General features: G+C 42.4%; 1 protein-coding gene across 1 annotated transcript in view; it reads left to right on the top strand.

Annotated features, from left to right (window-relative positions):
• COL5A2 (collagen type V alpha 2 chain) overlaps window positions 1-15,269 on the top strand; it is a 525,281-nt gene that overhangs the window by 455,568 nt on the left and 54,444 nt on the right. The window contains exon 51 of the mRNA XM_069733787.1: window positions 12-300. Coding sequence (XP_069589888.1) covers window positions 12-300 — 289 coding nt within the window. The remainder of the gene's footprint in view (window positions 1-11; window positions 301-15,269) is intronic.

The raw sequence follows: 15,269 nt of genomic DNA, 5'->3' as shown, positions 1-15,269 counted from the left end.
TTTATGTTTAGGGTCCTCCTGGTGACGCTGGTCTACCTGGTCCTCCGGGTCCTCCAGGACTTCTCACAGCTGCACTAGATGATTTAATAGGTGGCTATGATGATACTATGCCAGTTCCACTTCCCGAATTTACTGAGGATGAAGCTGGTGGTGATCCTAAAAAGAATGACCCAGGGGTTCAAGCAACTCTGAAATCACTAAGTAGTCAAATTGAAACAATGCGCAGTCCGGATGGCTCCAAAAAGAATCCAGCACGTACATGTGATGATTTAAAACTTTGTCATCCCACAAAGAAAAGCGGTAAGAATCTCAAAACACTTTAAAGCCACAGCAATGTTTGGTTAGGTTTTGAAATTCATTAATTTATAGAGACATGTTCTATGAATTGTGAAGTAGTTAAAAGGGGAACTTTCATAGGTGCTCACACTCACCAGCATAAATAAAATCGCTCCAATGTTGTTGCTGAAAAGTAGGACGAGTGTCATGTGAGTATCCTGCAAGTACAAGGCGAGTTTTCTCATCTAGCATCCATATGACATCCATATGACATGCATATGCAATCCGTATGCAATGCGCTTTTAACATCATCTTTTACGCACAGTAATTGTTTGTCATTTCAAGCTAGCTTACTAACTAATAAAACAATCTTACATACAGAGATAAATTAATAGATAAATGTCATTGAGATATATAATCAGTGCAGTGTGTGTGTAGCTTACTGTACATGTATTTAGCTCATAATTAAATAAATATAAAAAATATAAAAAAAGGTGTCCCCCTCCCCCCCCCCCTAATTTTTTTACCCAGCTAAAGGAAAGCTGACTTCTGGGGGCTGATGTTTATATTCTGACAAGGGGTTAATAAACATGGAGCTTCCCAGGCTATTAATATCAGCTCACAGTTGTCTACTTAGCCTTTACTGGTTATTAGCAAGGAATGCCCCCCCCCCCCCCGCCAAAAGAAAATGATGTGGGGTTCCCCTGTAATTTGTCTTGGTAGGGTGACAGGTAGAGTTATAGCATTGGGTTGATGTCAGCTTTGTAGTGATATCAAGCCAAGGGGTTAGTAAGGGAGGGGCATCTATAAGACACCCCCGTTATTAACCCCATAGTCAAATGTAATTAAAAATTAAAAGAAACAAACAGAGTCCTTTATTTGAAATAAAAACTACCCCACCCTCTTTTACTCATTTATTACTGTAAAAATAAAAAATAATAAAACACCATATTCCTCGCCTGTCTGCAGATAATCCCTATGTGATGCTGTCACATGAAGAACTCCAGCTCTGCTACATCCGGATGGTTTGTTGAGCTGTGGCATGCTGCGACCATTCAGTAAACCAGATAGGAGCTGAGATAGGAGTGTGATCACACTCCTGCAGTGTCTAGCACTGAAGTGACTAATGCACCAGAGTTTATAGTCTATAAACCCCGTCACCTTACTGATGTAACCACTTGCATAATTAGAATTTTAATACAAGTCCTTTCTGTGCTTCCTTCAATTAAATGACTTTTTTTCTGTGTGTCTTTATTACATTTTACTATGGGGTTAGTAATGGAGGTGTTTTATAGACGCTTCTCCATTTCTAAACCATGTTTTGGATGTTATCTTACATCAACTCCAATACTATTACCTCACTTGCCACCACACCAGGGCAAGTGGGAAGAGCGGAGGCTATGCTCCAGAACTGGTGCATCTAAAGGATGCGCCATTTCAGGGACAGCTGAGAGCTCATGTTCTTAGTCTGGGAGGAGGCCAATATTGATAGCCCCTTTGTGGATTATTAATATCAGCCTGCACTGTCTGCCTAGCTTTTGTTGGTTTTAATTATAAGGGCACCCAAAGTCATTTTTTGGGAGGGTCACTGCTTGTTAATAACCAGTAAAAGCTAAGTAGACAGCTGTGAGCTGATATGAATAGCCTGGAAAGCTCCATGTTTATTACCTTCTTCCCAGACTATATACAGCAGCTCCCAGCAGTCAGCTTTCCCTCAGCTGGTTAAGAAAAATCAGGGGGACCACATGTAATTCTTCCTTTTAATTATTTATTTTCTAGCTAAATACATGGACCTTAAACTACACATACATTGCACTAATTATATAGGTCACTGACATCTTTCTATCAATTCTATGATTATATCTATTCTATTCTAACAGGTCATGCTGTGAATTTACTGTACTTGTCTCATGAAATGTTGGGTTTCCTATGAGATGGGTTGGTCATTATGCCTTGCGATTTTTTTTTTTCTCGCACCCATTTCCTTGCATCGGCCTGTCTTGTCTGATACACGCGGCCACTAAGCTGCAATTTTTTTCTCAGTCCAATCTGTGCTGACAAAATAAATCACAGATAAACACAGAATCTTTAACTAACAATTGGTTAAAGTGCAATCCGATTTTTTTATTGAATTGCACTTGACCAATTTAAACACTAATGAATATGAGCCCTAAGGCCCATACTCTGTTTTATTTGACTTGTGTACGTGCATTATGGAGTTTTCCAACTATTATACATTAATTTACCCTGTTAAGAATAATACTTTATTTTGAATAATTTAAAAACTGCTTATATGTGTAGATATTGCCGTTACATATTTAATAGTGCCTCCTGGTGTTTATTTATTCCCATCAAAATGTCTATTTAATGTTTTTAGCGCTGGGGGTCACACACACCCATGGCCTGAATCCTTTTGTTAACAAATAGTGGGATAGAAGAGACTTCTTGTCACCAACACTGAACACATCAGGTGACTGTTTTAACCCCTTAACATTTAATGACGGATATTTCCGACATTGGACACCTCCCCCTGTTCGGTGCAGGCTCTGGCGATGAGCCTTCACATTTTCTGGCACATGACAGATTGTAGCCTCCCACGGAGACTATTGAAGCATGTAAAAAGTAAAAAAAAAATTTAACCCCTTTCTGCCATTAGATGTACTATTCCGTCCATGTGGGGTGGGCCCTACTTTCCAAGGATGGAATAGTACATCCAGCGCGATCAGCTGCGCTCACGGGGGGAGCGCAGCCGATCGCGGCCGGGTGTCAGCTGACTACCGCAGCTGACATCCGGCACTATATGCCAGGAGTGGTCACGGACCGCCCCGACACATTAACCCCCGGCACACTGCGATCAAACATGATCGCAGTGTTCCGGCAGTATAGGGAAGCATCGCACAGGGAGGGGGCTCCCTGCGTGCTTCCCTGAGACCCTCGCAGCAACGCGATGTGATTGCGTTGCTGCGAGGGTCTCTTACCTCCCCCTCCCTGCAGGCCCGGATCCAAAATGGCTGCGGGGCTGCATCCGGGTCCTACAGGGAGGTGGCTTACCGCATCCCTGCTGTGCCTATGTGATCGCTGATCTGACACAGTGCACAGCAAAGTGTCAGGTCAGCAATCTGTCAATAAAATGTGATGCCCCCCCCCCCAGGGCAAAGTAAAAAAGTAAAAAAAAATTCTTTTACGTGTGAAAAAAATTTCCTAAATAAATAATAATAAAAAAAAATATTGTTCCAACAAATATATTCCTTTATCTAAATAAAAAAACACAATAAAAGTACACATATTTAGTATCGCCGCGTCCGTAACGACCCGTCCTATAAAACTGTCCCACTAGTTAACCCCTTCAGTGAACACCGTAAAAAAAAACAAAAAAAAAACAAGGCAAAAAACAACGCTTTATTGTCATACCGCAGAACAAAAAGTGGAACAACACGCAATCAAAAAGACGGATATAAATGACCATGGTACTGCTAAAAATGTCATTTTGTCCTGCAAAAAACGAGCTGCCATACAGCATCATTAGCAAAAAATAAAAAAGTTATAGTCCTCAGAATAAAGCGATGCAAAAATAATTATTTTTTCTATAAAAGAGCCCAAACAAAAAAAAATTATATAAATGAGGTATCGCTGTAATCGTACTGACCCGAAGAATAAAACTTGCTTTCTCCATTTTACCAAAAGCGGAACGGTATAAACGCCCCCCTCCCCCCCCCAAAAAAGAAATTCATGAATAGCTGATTTTTGGTCATTCTGCCTCACAAAAATCGGAATAAAAAGCGATAAAAAAAGTCACGTGCCCGAAAATGTTACCAATAAAAACTTCAACTTGTCACACAAAAAAAAAGACCTCACATGACTCTGTGGACCAAAATATTGAAAATTATAGCTCTCAAAATGTGGTAATGCAAAAAATATTTTTTGCAATAAAAAGCGTCTTTTAGTGTGTGATGGCTGCCAGTCATAAAAATCCGATAAAAACCCGCTATAAAAGTAAATCAAACCCCCTTCATCACCCCCTTAGTTAGGGAAAAATAAAAAAAATAAAAAAAATGTATTTATTTCCATTTTCCCATTAGGGTTAGGGATAGGGTTAGGGTTGGGCTAGAGTTAGGGTTAGGGCTAGGGTTATGGTTGGGCTAGGGTTAGGGATAGGGCCAGGGTTTGGGTTAGGGCTAGGGGTGAAATTGGGGCTAGGGTTAGGGCTACAGTTATGGTTAGGGCTAAAGTTAGGGTTGGGGCTAAAGTTAGGGTTAGGGTTTGTATTACATTTATGGTTGGGAATAGGGTTGGGATTAGGGTTAGGGGTGTGTCAGGGTTAGAGGTGTGGTTAGGGTTACCGTTGAGATTAGGGTTAGGGGTGTGTTTGGATTAGGGTTTCAGTTATAATTGGGGGGTTTCCACTGTTTAGGCACATCGGGGGCTCTCCAAATGCGACATGGCGTCTGATCTCAATTCCAGCCAATTCTGCGTTGAAAAAGTAAAACAGTGCTCCTTCTCTTCCGAGCTCTCCCGTGTGCCCAAACAGGGGTTTACCCCAACATATGGGGTATCAGCGTACTCAGGACACATTGGACAACAACTTTGGGGGTCCAATTTCTCCTGTTACCCTTGGGAAAATACAAAACTGGGAGCTAAAAAATTATTTTTGTGGAAAAAAAAAGATTTTTTTATTTTTTCGGCTCTGCGTTATAAACTGTAGTGAAACACTTGGGGGTTCAAAGTTCTCACAATACATCTAGATAAGTTCCTTGGGGGGTCTAGTTTCCAATATGGGGTCACTTGTGGGGGGTTTCTACTGTTTAGTTACATGAGGGGCTCTGCAAATGCAACGTGACGCCGGCAGACCAATACATCTAAGTCTGCATTCCAAATGGCGCTCCTTCTCTTCCAAGCTCTGCCATGCAAACGGTGGTTTCCCCTCACATATGGGGTATCAGCGTACCCTATAATGGCAGGTCAGTTTTAGCATTTAGTGAGCATGGTATCAAAAATAAAAAAAAAACCATTTGTGGAATTGCATTTTTTTTGCAATTTCACCTCATTTGGGATTTTTTTCCTGTTTTCCAGTTTTGCATAACACTAGAATAGATTGGGGTTTACACTTCACCCATCAAGCATTGTAAAAGTAGACATTGTGCACTGAAAGTAAAAGTTAACTTTGTATGAAATTACAATTTTACTTCTATTGCAAATTTTTATCAGTTGCGATGTTAAAGGAAACAGTCAGCAGGATTGTGCACCGTAAGGCCGGAATCACACATGCGAGAAATACGGCCGAGTCTCGCATGTTAATACCCGGCATTGCCGCCATCACTCAGGAGCGGAGCGTGCAGCCACATAGCAATACATACAGCAGTACGCTCCGCTACTGAGTGACGGTGGCAATGCCGGGTATTAACATGAGAGACTCGGCCGTATTTCTCGCATGTGTGATCCCGGCGTTAAACTGAATAAAATGATACCTTCGTTGATGAAATCCGTCTTCTGGCTGTTGTTTAATCTTTATTTTCAGACTTGAGTTAATGATATGCTTGTGCTTCTGGGTGGCCTGTGGGGGGTCTTCCTGTGATGCTCGGATTAGGTATTCCCTAGTATGGCTGCTGACAGGTCACTGCTCCCTCACTGACCTGCCCCCTGGTTTGCATAATGAATACCTGCACATTCTGAAGAATAAAAAACACTTTTGCAGGCAGATGCTGGCTGTGGCACCTGCGCTGGAGTATAATCACATGTATAGTGTCCAGTTAATAAGTATTCTTGATGTTACTGAACAAGTGTAAAAAAAATAAAAATAAAATAAATTTGAAAATGGCGCCCGCAGCACCTGTGCAGTAGCAGCTATCGGTGTATATAGAGATCTGACAGCTACTAATAATTAAATACTAATAATTACACAGAACACCACATGCAGACCCCCTCCAGGCTCACCCCGCAGCACGGGCATCTCATTAACTCAAATCTGAAAATAAAGATTAAACAACAAGCACAAGACGGATTTCATCAACTACGGTATCATTTTAATCAGTATAACGGCACCGACCTGACAGTATCTGTCAGGTGTTTCACATTGTCACTCAGTAAATGTCAAGGCAGAGAACATTTTCTTAACACCCTTACCCATTTTTTACTGGTAAAGACGGGAGTATCCCCCCAAAAATGTGTCTGTCTGCCTCCATCCAAATCCATAGAGGAATATCCTCTCAAGAAGAATTACTTCAACACAGTATCTGCTTACTTGAATTTCTGTACATGAATAGTGCCTACTTTCTGTAGGCCTCTGACTGTTAGGCTATGTGCACACGTAGGGTCAGGTCCCTGCAGGTTGTAAACCGCTGCGTTTCTGCGCTGTTTTTCCCACAGCATGTGCACAGCGGTTTGTGGTTTCCCATTGGTTTACATGTTACTGTAAACGCAATGGAAACTGCTGCGGACCCGCAGCATCAAAATCGCCGCGGTTCCGCGGTAAAAACCGCAACGTGTGCACATGGCCTTAGACTGAGTATAACAGTCTAAGGCCGGGGTCACACTAGAGAGGAATATGGACGTATGAGAGGCGCAAAAAAAAACCGCATTGCACACTGACCAATGTTTCTCTATGGGGCAGCTCTTATCTGGCGTATATTTCTTGGCCGTATTTTACGGGCTGAGAAAATCGCAGCATGCTGCGTTTGTCAGCGTATTGAACAGAAAATCCACCAATGAAAGTCTATGGGGGTGAGGAAAATACGGATAACACATGGACCATGCGTGTGACTTGCGAGAATTACGCACCGGTGTTCTATAGAAAAGCCGGTAATTCAGTGCGGTGTACAGTAAAATCACACCGACAGGTTAGCATAGAATAGATAAAGTAAATGTGTACACATAGAATAGGTATATATATATATATATATATATATATATATACACAGTATGTCACTGAGACACACATATGTGTGTGTATATATATATATATATATATATATATATATATATATATATATATATATATATATTTATTTATATTTAATACAGAGCTAGATAGCAGAAAAGCTGTTAATTCAATTGCCGGCTTTTGCGATCTCTTCATCAAACCCGACAGGATATGAGACATGGTTTACATACAGTAAACCATTTCATATCCCTTATATTGTTAAATATTCCTCACTAATAATGTTAGTAGTGTGTGTGTGTGTGTGTGTGTGTGTGTGTGTGTGTGTGCAAAATTTGGGAGCTCTAGGTGACTGAGGGCAGATATTAATAGCCTAGAGGGACCATGGTTATTGGCCCCTTCCCTGGCTAAAAACATCTGCCCCCAGCCACCCCAGAAAATGCGCATCTGTAAGATGCGCCTATTCTGGCACTTAGTCTCTCTCTTCCAAATTCAAGCTCTGTCCTGCGACACATCGCACTTTCAACTATATTGGTATCCTGGATGTTGATAGAGTTGAAAGCATTGATGGAGGAAAAAGTGTCAGCTGACGCTCCCTCTCCCATCATCCCCCTTCCACGCCAGACGTCTCAGTGCAGTGGATGCGATGACATAATTACAATGTGCATGCTGAACTGAGATATTAAGAGGATCTGAAGACACCATGAATAGACCAGAACAGTGGCAGAACGTGAGGATTTATTTATTCACTGTATGGAGCACTATGTGAGCACTTTTATACTGTATGGAGCTCTATGTTGGTCCTATCATACTGTATGGAGCACTATGTGGGGACTATTATATGGTAAGGAGCACTATGTGGGGCGCATTATACTTTATAGATCACTATGTTGGAAGCATTATACTGTATGTATAACTATATGGGGCCCATTGTACTGTATACAGCACTATGTGAGCGCCATTATATTGCATGGAGCACTATGTGGAGCTTATTATACTGTATGGAGCACTATGTGGGGTGCGCTATACTGTATGAAACACTATATGGGGCCACTATAGTGTAAGGAGCTCTATGTGGGGCCAATCTACTGTATAAAGCACTATATGGGGTAATTATATTGTAAGGAGTACTATGTGGAGCCATTATTCTGTATGGAACAGTATGTGAGGCCCCTTATACTGTATGGAGCACTATGTGGTGTTCATTATACTGTATGCAGCACTATGTGAACACTATTATACTGTATGGAGAACCATGTGGGTGCTTTATACTGTATGGAGCAGCTTGTTGGGCCATTATACTGTAATGAGCACTATGTGGGGCCATTATAATGTAGAGACCTCAACCTTTCCAAAACTAAACTTCTTCTGCTCCCACCATCTACTAACCTCCCTAAAACTGTCGTTTCCCTCTCCGTGGGTGGCACCATAATAACACCCCGGCAGAAGGCGCGCTGTCTGGGTGTTATGTTTGACTCCGATCTCTCCTTCACATCCCATATACAATCTGTTGCCCACTGATGCCACTTACACCTAAAGAACATCTCTAGAATCCGCCCTTTTCTCACCATAGAAACAACAAAAACCCTCACTGTCACCCAGATCCACTCCCGCCTGGACTACTGCAACGCTCTATTAATTGCCCCCCCCCCCTCACTCGACTTTCCCCTCTCCAGTCTATCCTTAATGCAGCAGTCAGGGTCATCTATCTAGCTAATCATTACTCAAACGCTTCCGCTCTTCGTCAGTCATTACACTGGCTGCCCATTCATTAAAGGATGCAATTCAAAGTACTTGTTCTCACCCACAAAGCTCTCCACAGTGCAGCACCCCCTTACATCTCCTCCCTCATTTCTGTCTATCGGCCTAACCGACCTCTGTGCTCTGCAAATGACTTTCGACTAACCTCTGCACTAATCCGTACCTCCCACTCCCGACTGCAAGACTTCTCCCGTGCTGTGCCAATCCTCTGGAATGCTCTACCCCAAGAAATTAGGACCATCCACAATTTGCATAGTTTTATGCGCTCCCTCAAAACACATTTGTTCAGAGCGGCCAATCATGTTCCCTAATCAGTTATTTTGTTTGTGTGTAGCCCATTCACTACTTCCATCTATCCCCCACTCCCTGAAGATGGCTGGACCATCATTGTAAATACATAATTGTAAATACACACCTGTACTTTGTATTTCCCCACCTCATTGTAGATTGTAAGCTCTCACGAGCAGGGTCGTCTTGTGTTGCTTTAATTATTGTATTGTTTAACATTGTTACTTATGACTGTAGTGTTTGAAGCTGTTAAACTGTAAAGCGCTGCGGAATATGTTGGCGCTATATAAATAAAGATTGTTATTAGAGAGCACTATGTGGGGCCATTATACACTGTGTGCAGAATTATTAGGCAAGTTGTATTTTGATCACCTGATACTTTTTATACATGTTGTTCTACTCCAATCTGTTCAGGCTTGAGAGCCAACTACCAATTAAGTAAATCAGGTGATGTGCATCTCTGTAATGAGGAGGGGTGTTGTCTAATGACATCAAAACCCTATATAAGGTGTGCTTAATTATTAGACTTCCTTTACGTAGGTAAAATGGGTCAGAAGAGAGATTTGACAGGCTCTGAAAAGTCCAAAATTGTGAGTTGTCTTGCAGAGGGATGCAGCGGTCTTGAAATTGCCAAACTTTTGAAGCTTGATCACCGAACAATCAAGCGTTTCATGGCAAATAGCCAACAGGGTCGCAAGAAGAGTGTTGGGCAAAAGAGGCGCAAAATAACTGCCCATGAATTGAGGAAAATCAAGCGTGAAGCTGCCAAGATGCCATTTGCCACCAGTTTTGCCATATTTCAGAGCTGCAACGTTACTGGAGTAACAAAAAGCACAAGGTGTGCGATACTCAAGGACATGGCCAAGGTAAGGAAGGCTGAAAAATGACCACCTTTGAACAAGAAACATAAGATGAACCGTCAAGACTGGGCCAAGAAATATCTTAAGACTGACTTTTCAAAGGTTTTATGGACTGATGAAATGAGTGACTCTTGATGGGCCAGATGGATGGGCCAGAGGCTGGATCAGTAAAGGGCAGAGAGCTCCACTCCGACTCAGATGCCAGCAAGGTGAGGTGTGGTACTGGTATGGGCTGGTATCATCAAAGATGAACTTGTGGGACCTTTTCGGGTTGAGGATGGAGTGAAGCTCAGCTCCCAGACCTTCTGCCAGTTTTTGGAAGACATCTTCTTCAAGCAGTGGTACAGGATGAAGTCGGTATCGTTCAAGAAAAACATGATTTTCACGCAGGACAATGCTTCATCACATGCCTCCAACTACTCCACAGCGTGGCTGGCCAGAAAAGGACTCAAAGAAGAAAAAATAATGAAATGGCCCCCTTGTTCACCTGATCTGAACCCCATAGAGAACCCGTGATCCCTCATAAAATGTGAGATCTACAGGGAGGGAAAACAGTTCACCTCCTTGAACAGTGTCTGGGAGGCTTTGGTGGCTGCTGCACAAAATGTTGATCGTAAACAGATCAAGCAACTGACAGAATCTATGGATGGAAGGCTGTTGAGTGTCATCATAAAGAAAGGTGGCTATATTGATCACTAATTTTTGAGGGTTTTGCGTTTGCATGTCAGAAATGTTTATTTCTAATTTTTGTGCAGTTATATTGGTTTACCTGGTGAAAATAAACAAGTGAGATGGGAATATATTTGGTTTTTATTAAGTTACCTAATAATTCTGCACAGTTATAGTTATCTGCACAAACAGATATTCTCCTAATGCAGCCAAATCTAAAAAAAAACACTCCAACTTCCAAAAATATTAAGCTTTGATATATATGAGTCTTTTGGATTGATTGAGAACATAGTTGTTGATCAATAATAAAAATAATCCTCTAAAATACAACTTGCCTAATAATTCTGCACACAGTGTGCTGTATGGAACAGTATGTGAGGCCCCTTATACTGTATGGAGAACTATGTGGGGCCCATTATACTGTACGCAGCACTAAGTGAGCGGCATTATACTGTATGGGCCACTATGTGGAGCCTATTATACTGTATGCAGAACCATGTGGGGTGATTTTGTTACAGTGGTATTGCCTTCCTCACAGTGAGGGTGATGCCATGCTTGGAAGCAACAAGGATCCCTTTAACAGACCAGAAGGGGAGCTTCAGACCCAGATTCAGGGGAAATTCCCTAGATATATTCTGGCTGGAGGAGGAGTTAGTTGTCTGTGAGAGTGAGTCTGTCAGAGACAGAGGGAGAGAGCAGTCAGACAAAGAAAGTCTGTCAGAGAGGAGTGGAAAGCTGGGGCCATGCAGACAAGTGGTTCTGCAGCTCCCTGAAGGGGGAAAGAGAATCAGAGCAGTCTGTAGGAGACTGATAGGGGAGAAGAAGCGAAGGAGAGGAAAGAGCTGGAGGGGAGCTGCGACTCAGCTCCCTCCATGCTGAAGTGCAGAATACTGGAGGCCGGAATTCCGTGGTTGTGGGGGTAACTGTATGCCCCACAGCAGAAACCAGCGGACAGGAGGTTTCAAGTCGCCTGTCCAACATTAACACCCGAAGGCACAGCAGCACATAGAGCCCGAAGTCATAATTAGAGACGCCTGTAAAAAGGCTCGATTTGACTGCCATGCGGGTAGTGTCCTACTTAAAGGGACAGAGAAAGAGTGAGGACCTTGTGTGAAGCCTTAGGCAGCAAGGGACCCAGAAATTCAGGAATTCAGAAATCCCGCTAGCCAGGTGGGGTTGGAAGCCTTCCTTTCTGTGCTGTGTTGTAACACAGCACAGAAAGGAAGGCTTCCAACCCCACCTGGCTAACGGGATTTCTGAATTGCTTCCAAGCTGGCTGGACCACACCAGCACATGTAATCCATACCCTGGACTGTGGCTGCATCATACCAATAAAAGGTAAAGAGACTGCAATCTTGTGTCCTCTTATTCTTTTCTGAACTTCGCCATCTACCATCTTTACCTACTACACCTGGAGCCCTGGGGACTAAGCTCCACCTGTGGGAAGCAATACCATCCCTACTGCAGTACCATCACCCCAGTGGATCCCTTTAAGCAGCGTCATTCATCCCTGACCGACAGGTGGCGTCACAAACAAACTTTATTCTTTATTCAACAACCCCTTTAAAGTCATTCCCTTTAACTTGGATGCCCAGGGCCATGGACCGGGTTGCTGCCACCATGACTACCTCTTTAATGACCACTGGACCCGGTACCGAATACCCCAGGGTCCTAATGGGGCACTCCACTTTATACTGTATGGAGCTCCATGTGGGGCCATTATATTGTAAGGAGCACTATGTAGGGCCATTATACTGTATAGAGCACTATGTGGGGCCATTATACTGTATGGAGCACTATGTGGGGCCATTATACTGTATGGAGCATAATGTGAGGCCCATTATATTGTATGGAGTACTATGTGGGGCCTTTTATACTGTATGGAGCACTATGTTGGACTATTATACGATATGGAGCACTTTATGGGGCCATTATACAATAAGAAAAGCAATGAGAACACACAGAGGGACAATATAAAGGTGATACTTCCAAAATAACATATGTATTCAAAGAGAGGGAAGCAGACAAATCCCATATGGTGAAAAAATGATCTTTATTACCATTGCAAAACATGCTTCGTGGTCCCTATTCCTTTAATCCCCAGCCTATACAGAGGTACTGAATCTTAAATCTGATATTACTTCTGTTATTGCCATGATGTTATAATTTATGCATGAGCTTTCTTTAGCTTAAGCAGCATTTATTGTGTATTTAAATGGTTTGTTATATTTCTCTTACCATTAGCTTTATATGGCCGGGGTCACACTTGGGAGTGCAATGTGAGAAACTCGCGCGAGTCTCTCGCCTCAATACCCGGCACTGGCACTCAGGACCGGAGTGTGCAGCTGCATTTCTTTCTGTGCAGCTGAACGCTCCAATCCAAACCGCTGGCAGCAGTGCCGGGTACTGAGGCGAGAGACTTGCATGAGTTTCTCACATTGCACTCGCAAGTGTGATCCCGGCCTGTAGCATATATTACCTCTGTTGCTGCCATGATGTTAATACTTATGTATGAGCTCTTCTGATTGTAAGCAGCCTTCATTTTTTATAACCACACCACTGTGTGTATATAACTGACTATCATGTCTTTCTTACCATTATTTTTTTTCTTATAAACTCTCTCTTGAACTGCTGTGGACCATTTCACCTCATACATATACAGTGGGGCAAAAAAGTATTTAGTCAGTCAGCAATAGTGCAAGTTCCACCACTTAAAAAGATGAGAGGCGTCTGTAATTTACATCACAGGTAGACCTCAACTATGGGAGACAAACTGAGAAAAAAAAATCCAGAAAATCACATTGTCTGTTTTTTTAACATTTTATTTGCATATTATGGTGGAAAATAAGTATTTGGTCAGAAACAAAATTTAATCTCAATACTTTGCAATATATCCTTTGTTGGCAATGACAGAGGTCAAACGTTTTCTGTAAGTCTTCACAAGGTTGCCACACACTGTTGTTGGTATGTTGGCCCATTCCTCCATGCAGATCTCCTCTAGAGCAGTGATGTTTTTGGCTCTTCGCTTAGCAACACGGACTTTCAACTCCCTCCAAAGGTTTTCTATAGGGTTGAGATCTGGAGACTGGCTAGGCCACTCCAGGACCTTGAAATGCTTCTTGCGAAGCCACTCCTTCGTTGTCCTGGCGGTGTGCTTTGGATCATTGTCATGTTGAAAGACGCAGCCACGTTTCATCTTCAATGCCCTTGCTGATGGAAGGAGGTTTGCACTCAAAATCTCACGATACATGGCCCCATTTATTCTTTCATGTACCCGGATCACTCGTCCTGGCCCCTTTGCAGAGAAACAGCCCCAAAGCATGATGTTTCCACCACCATGCTTTACAGTAGGTATGGTGTTTGATGGATGCAACTCAGTATTCTTTTTCGTCCAAACACGACAAGTTGTGTTTCTACCAAACAGTTCCAGTTTGGTTTCATCAGACCATAGGACATTCTCCCAAAACTCCTCTGGATCATCCAAATGCTCTCTAGCAAACTTCAGACGGGCCCGGACATGTACTGGCTTAAGCAGTGGGACACGTCTGGCACTGCAGGATCTGAGTCCATGGTGGCGTAGTGTGTTACTTATAAGGCCTTGTTATATTGGTCCCAGCTCTCTGCAGTTCATTCACTAGGTCCCCCCGCGTGGTTCTGGGATTTTTGCTCACTGTTCTTGTGATCATTCTGACCCCACGGGGTGGGATTTTGCGTGGACCCCCAGATCGAGGGAGATTATCAGTGGTCTTGTATGTCTTCCATTTTCTAATTATTGCTCCCACTGTTGATTTCTTCACTCCAAGCTGGTTGGCTATTGCAGATTCAGTCTTCCCAGCCTGGTGCAGGGCTACAATTTTGTTTCTGGTGTCCTTTGACAGCTCTTTGGTCTTCACCATAGTGGAGTTTGGAGTCAGACTGTTTGAGGGTGTGCACAGGTGTCTTTTTATACTGATAACAAGTTTAAACAGGTGCCATTACTACAGGTAATGAGTGGAGGAAAGAGGAGACTCTTAACCCCTTAGTGACAGAGCCAATTTGGTACTTAATGACCAAGCCAATTTTTGCAATTTTGACCACTGTCACTTTATGAGGTTATAACTCTGGAACGCTTCAACGGATCCCGCTGATTCTGAGACTGTTTTTTCGTGACATATTGTACTTCATGTTAGTGGTAACATTTCTTCGATATTACTTGCGATTATTTATGAAAAAAACGGAAATATGGCGAAAATTTTTAAAATTTTGCAATTTTCAAACTTTGTATTTTTATGCCCTTACATCAGAGAGATATGTCACGAAAAATAGTTAATAAATAACATTTCCCACATGTATACTTTACATCAGCACAATTTTGGAAACAAAATTTTTTTCTGTTAGGGAGTTACAAGGGTTAAAAGTTGACCAGCAATTTCTCATTTTTACAACACCATTTTTTTTTAGGTACCACATCACATTTGAAGTCATTTTGAGGGGTCTATATGATAGAAAATAATGAAGTGTGACACCTTTCTAAAAACTACACCCCTCAAGGTTCTCAAAAC

This window comes from Ranitomeya imitator, chromosome 7, assembly GCF_032444005.1.
Source record: "Ranitomeya imitator isolate aRanImi1 chromosome 7, aRanImi1.pri, whole genome shotgun sequence".
Lineage (NCBI taxonomy): Eukaryota > Metazoa > Chordata > Amphibia > Anura > Dendrobatidae > Ranitomeya > Ranitomeya imitator.
Note: the sequence above shows the minus strand (reverse complement) of the source record. Positions and strands in the feature narration are given on the sequence as shown.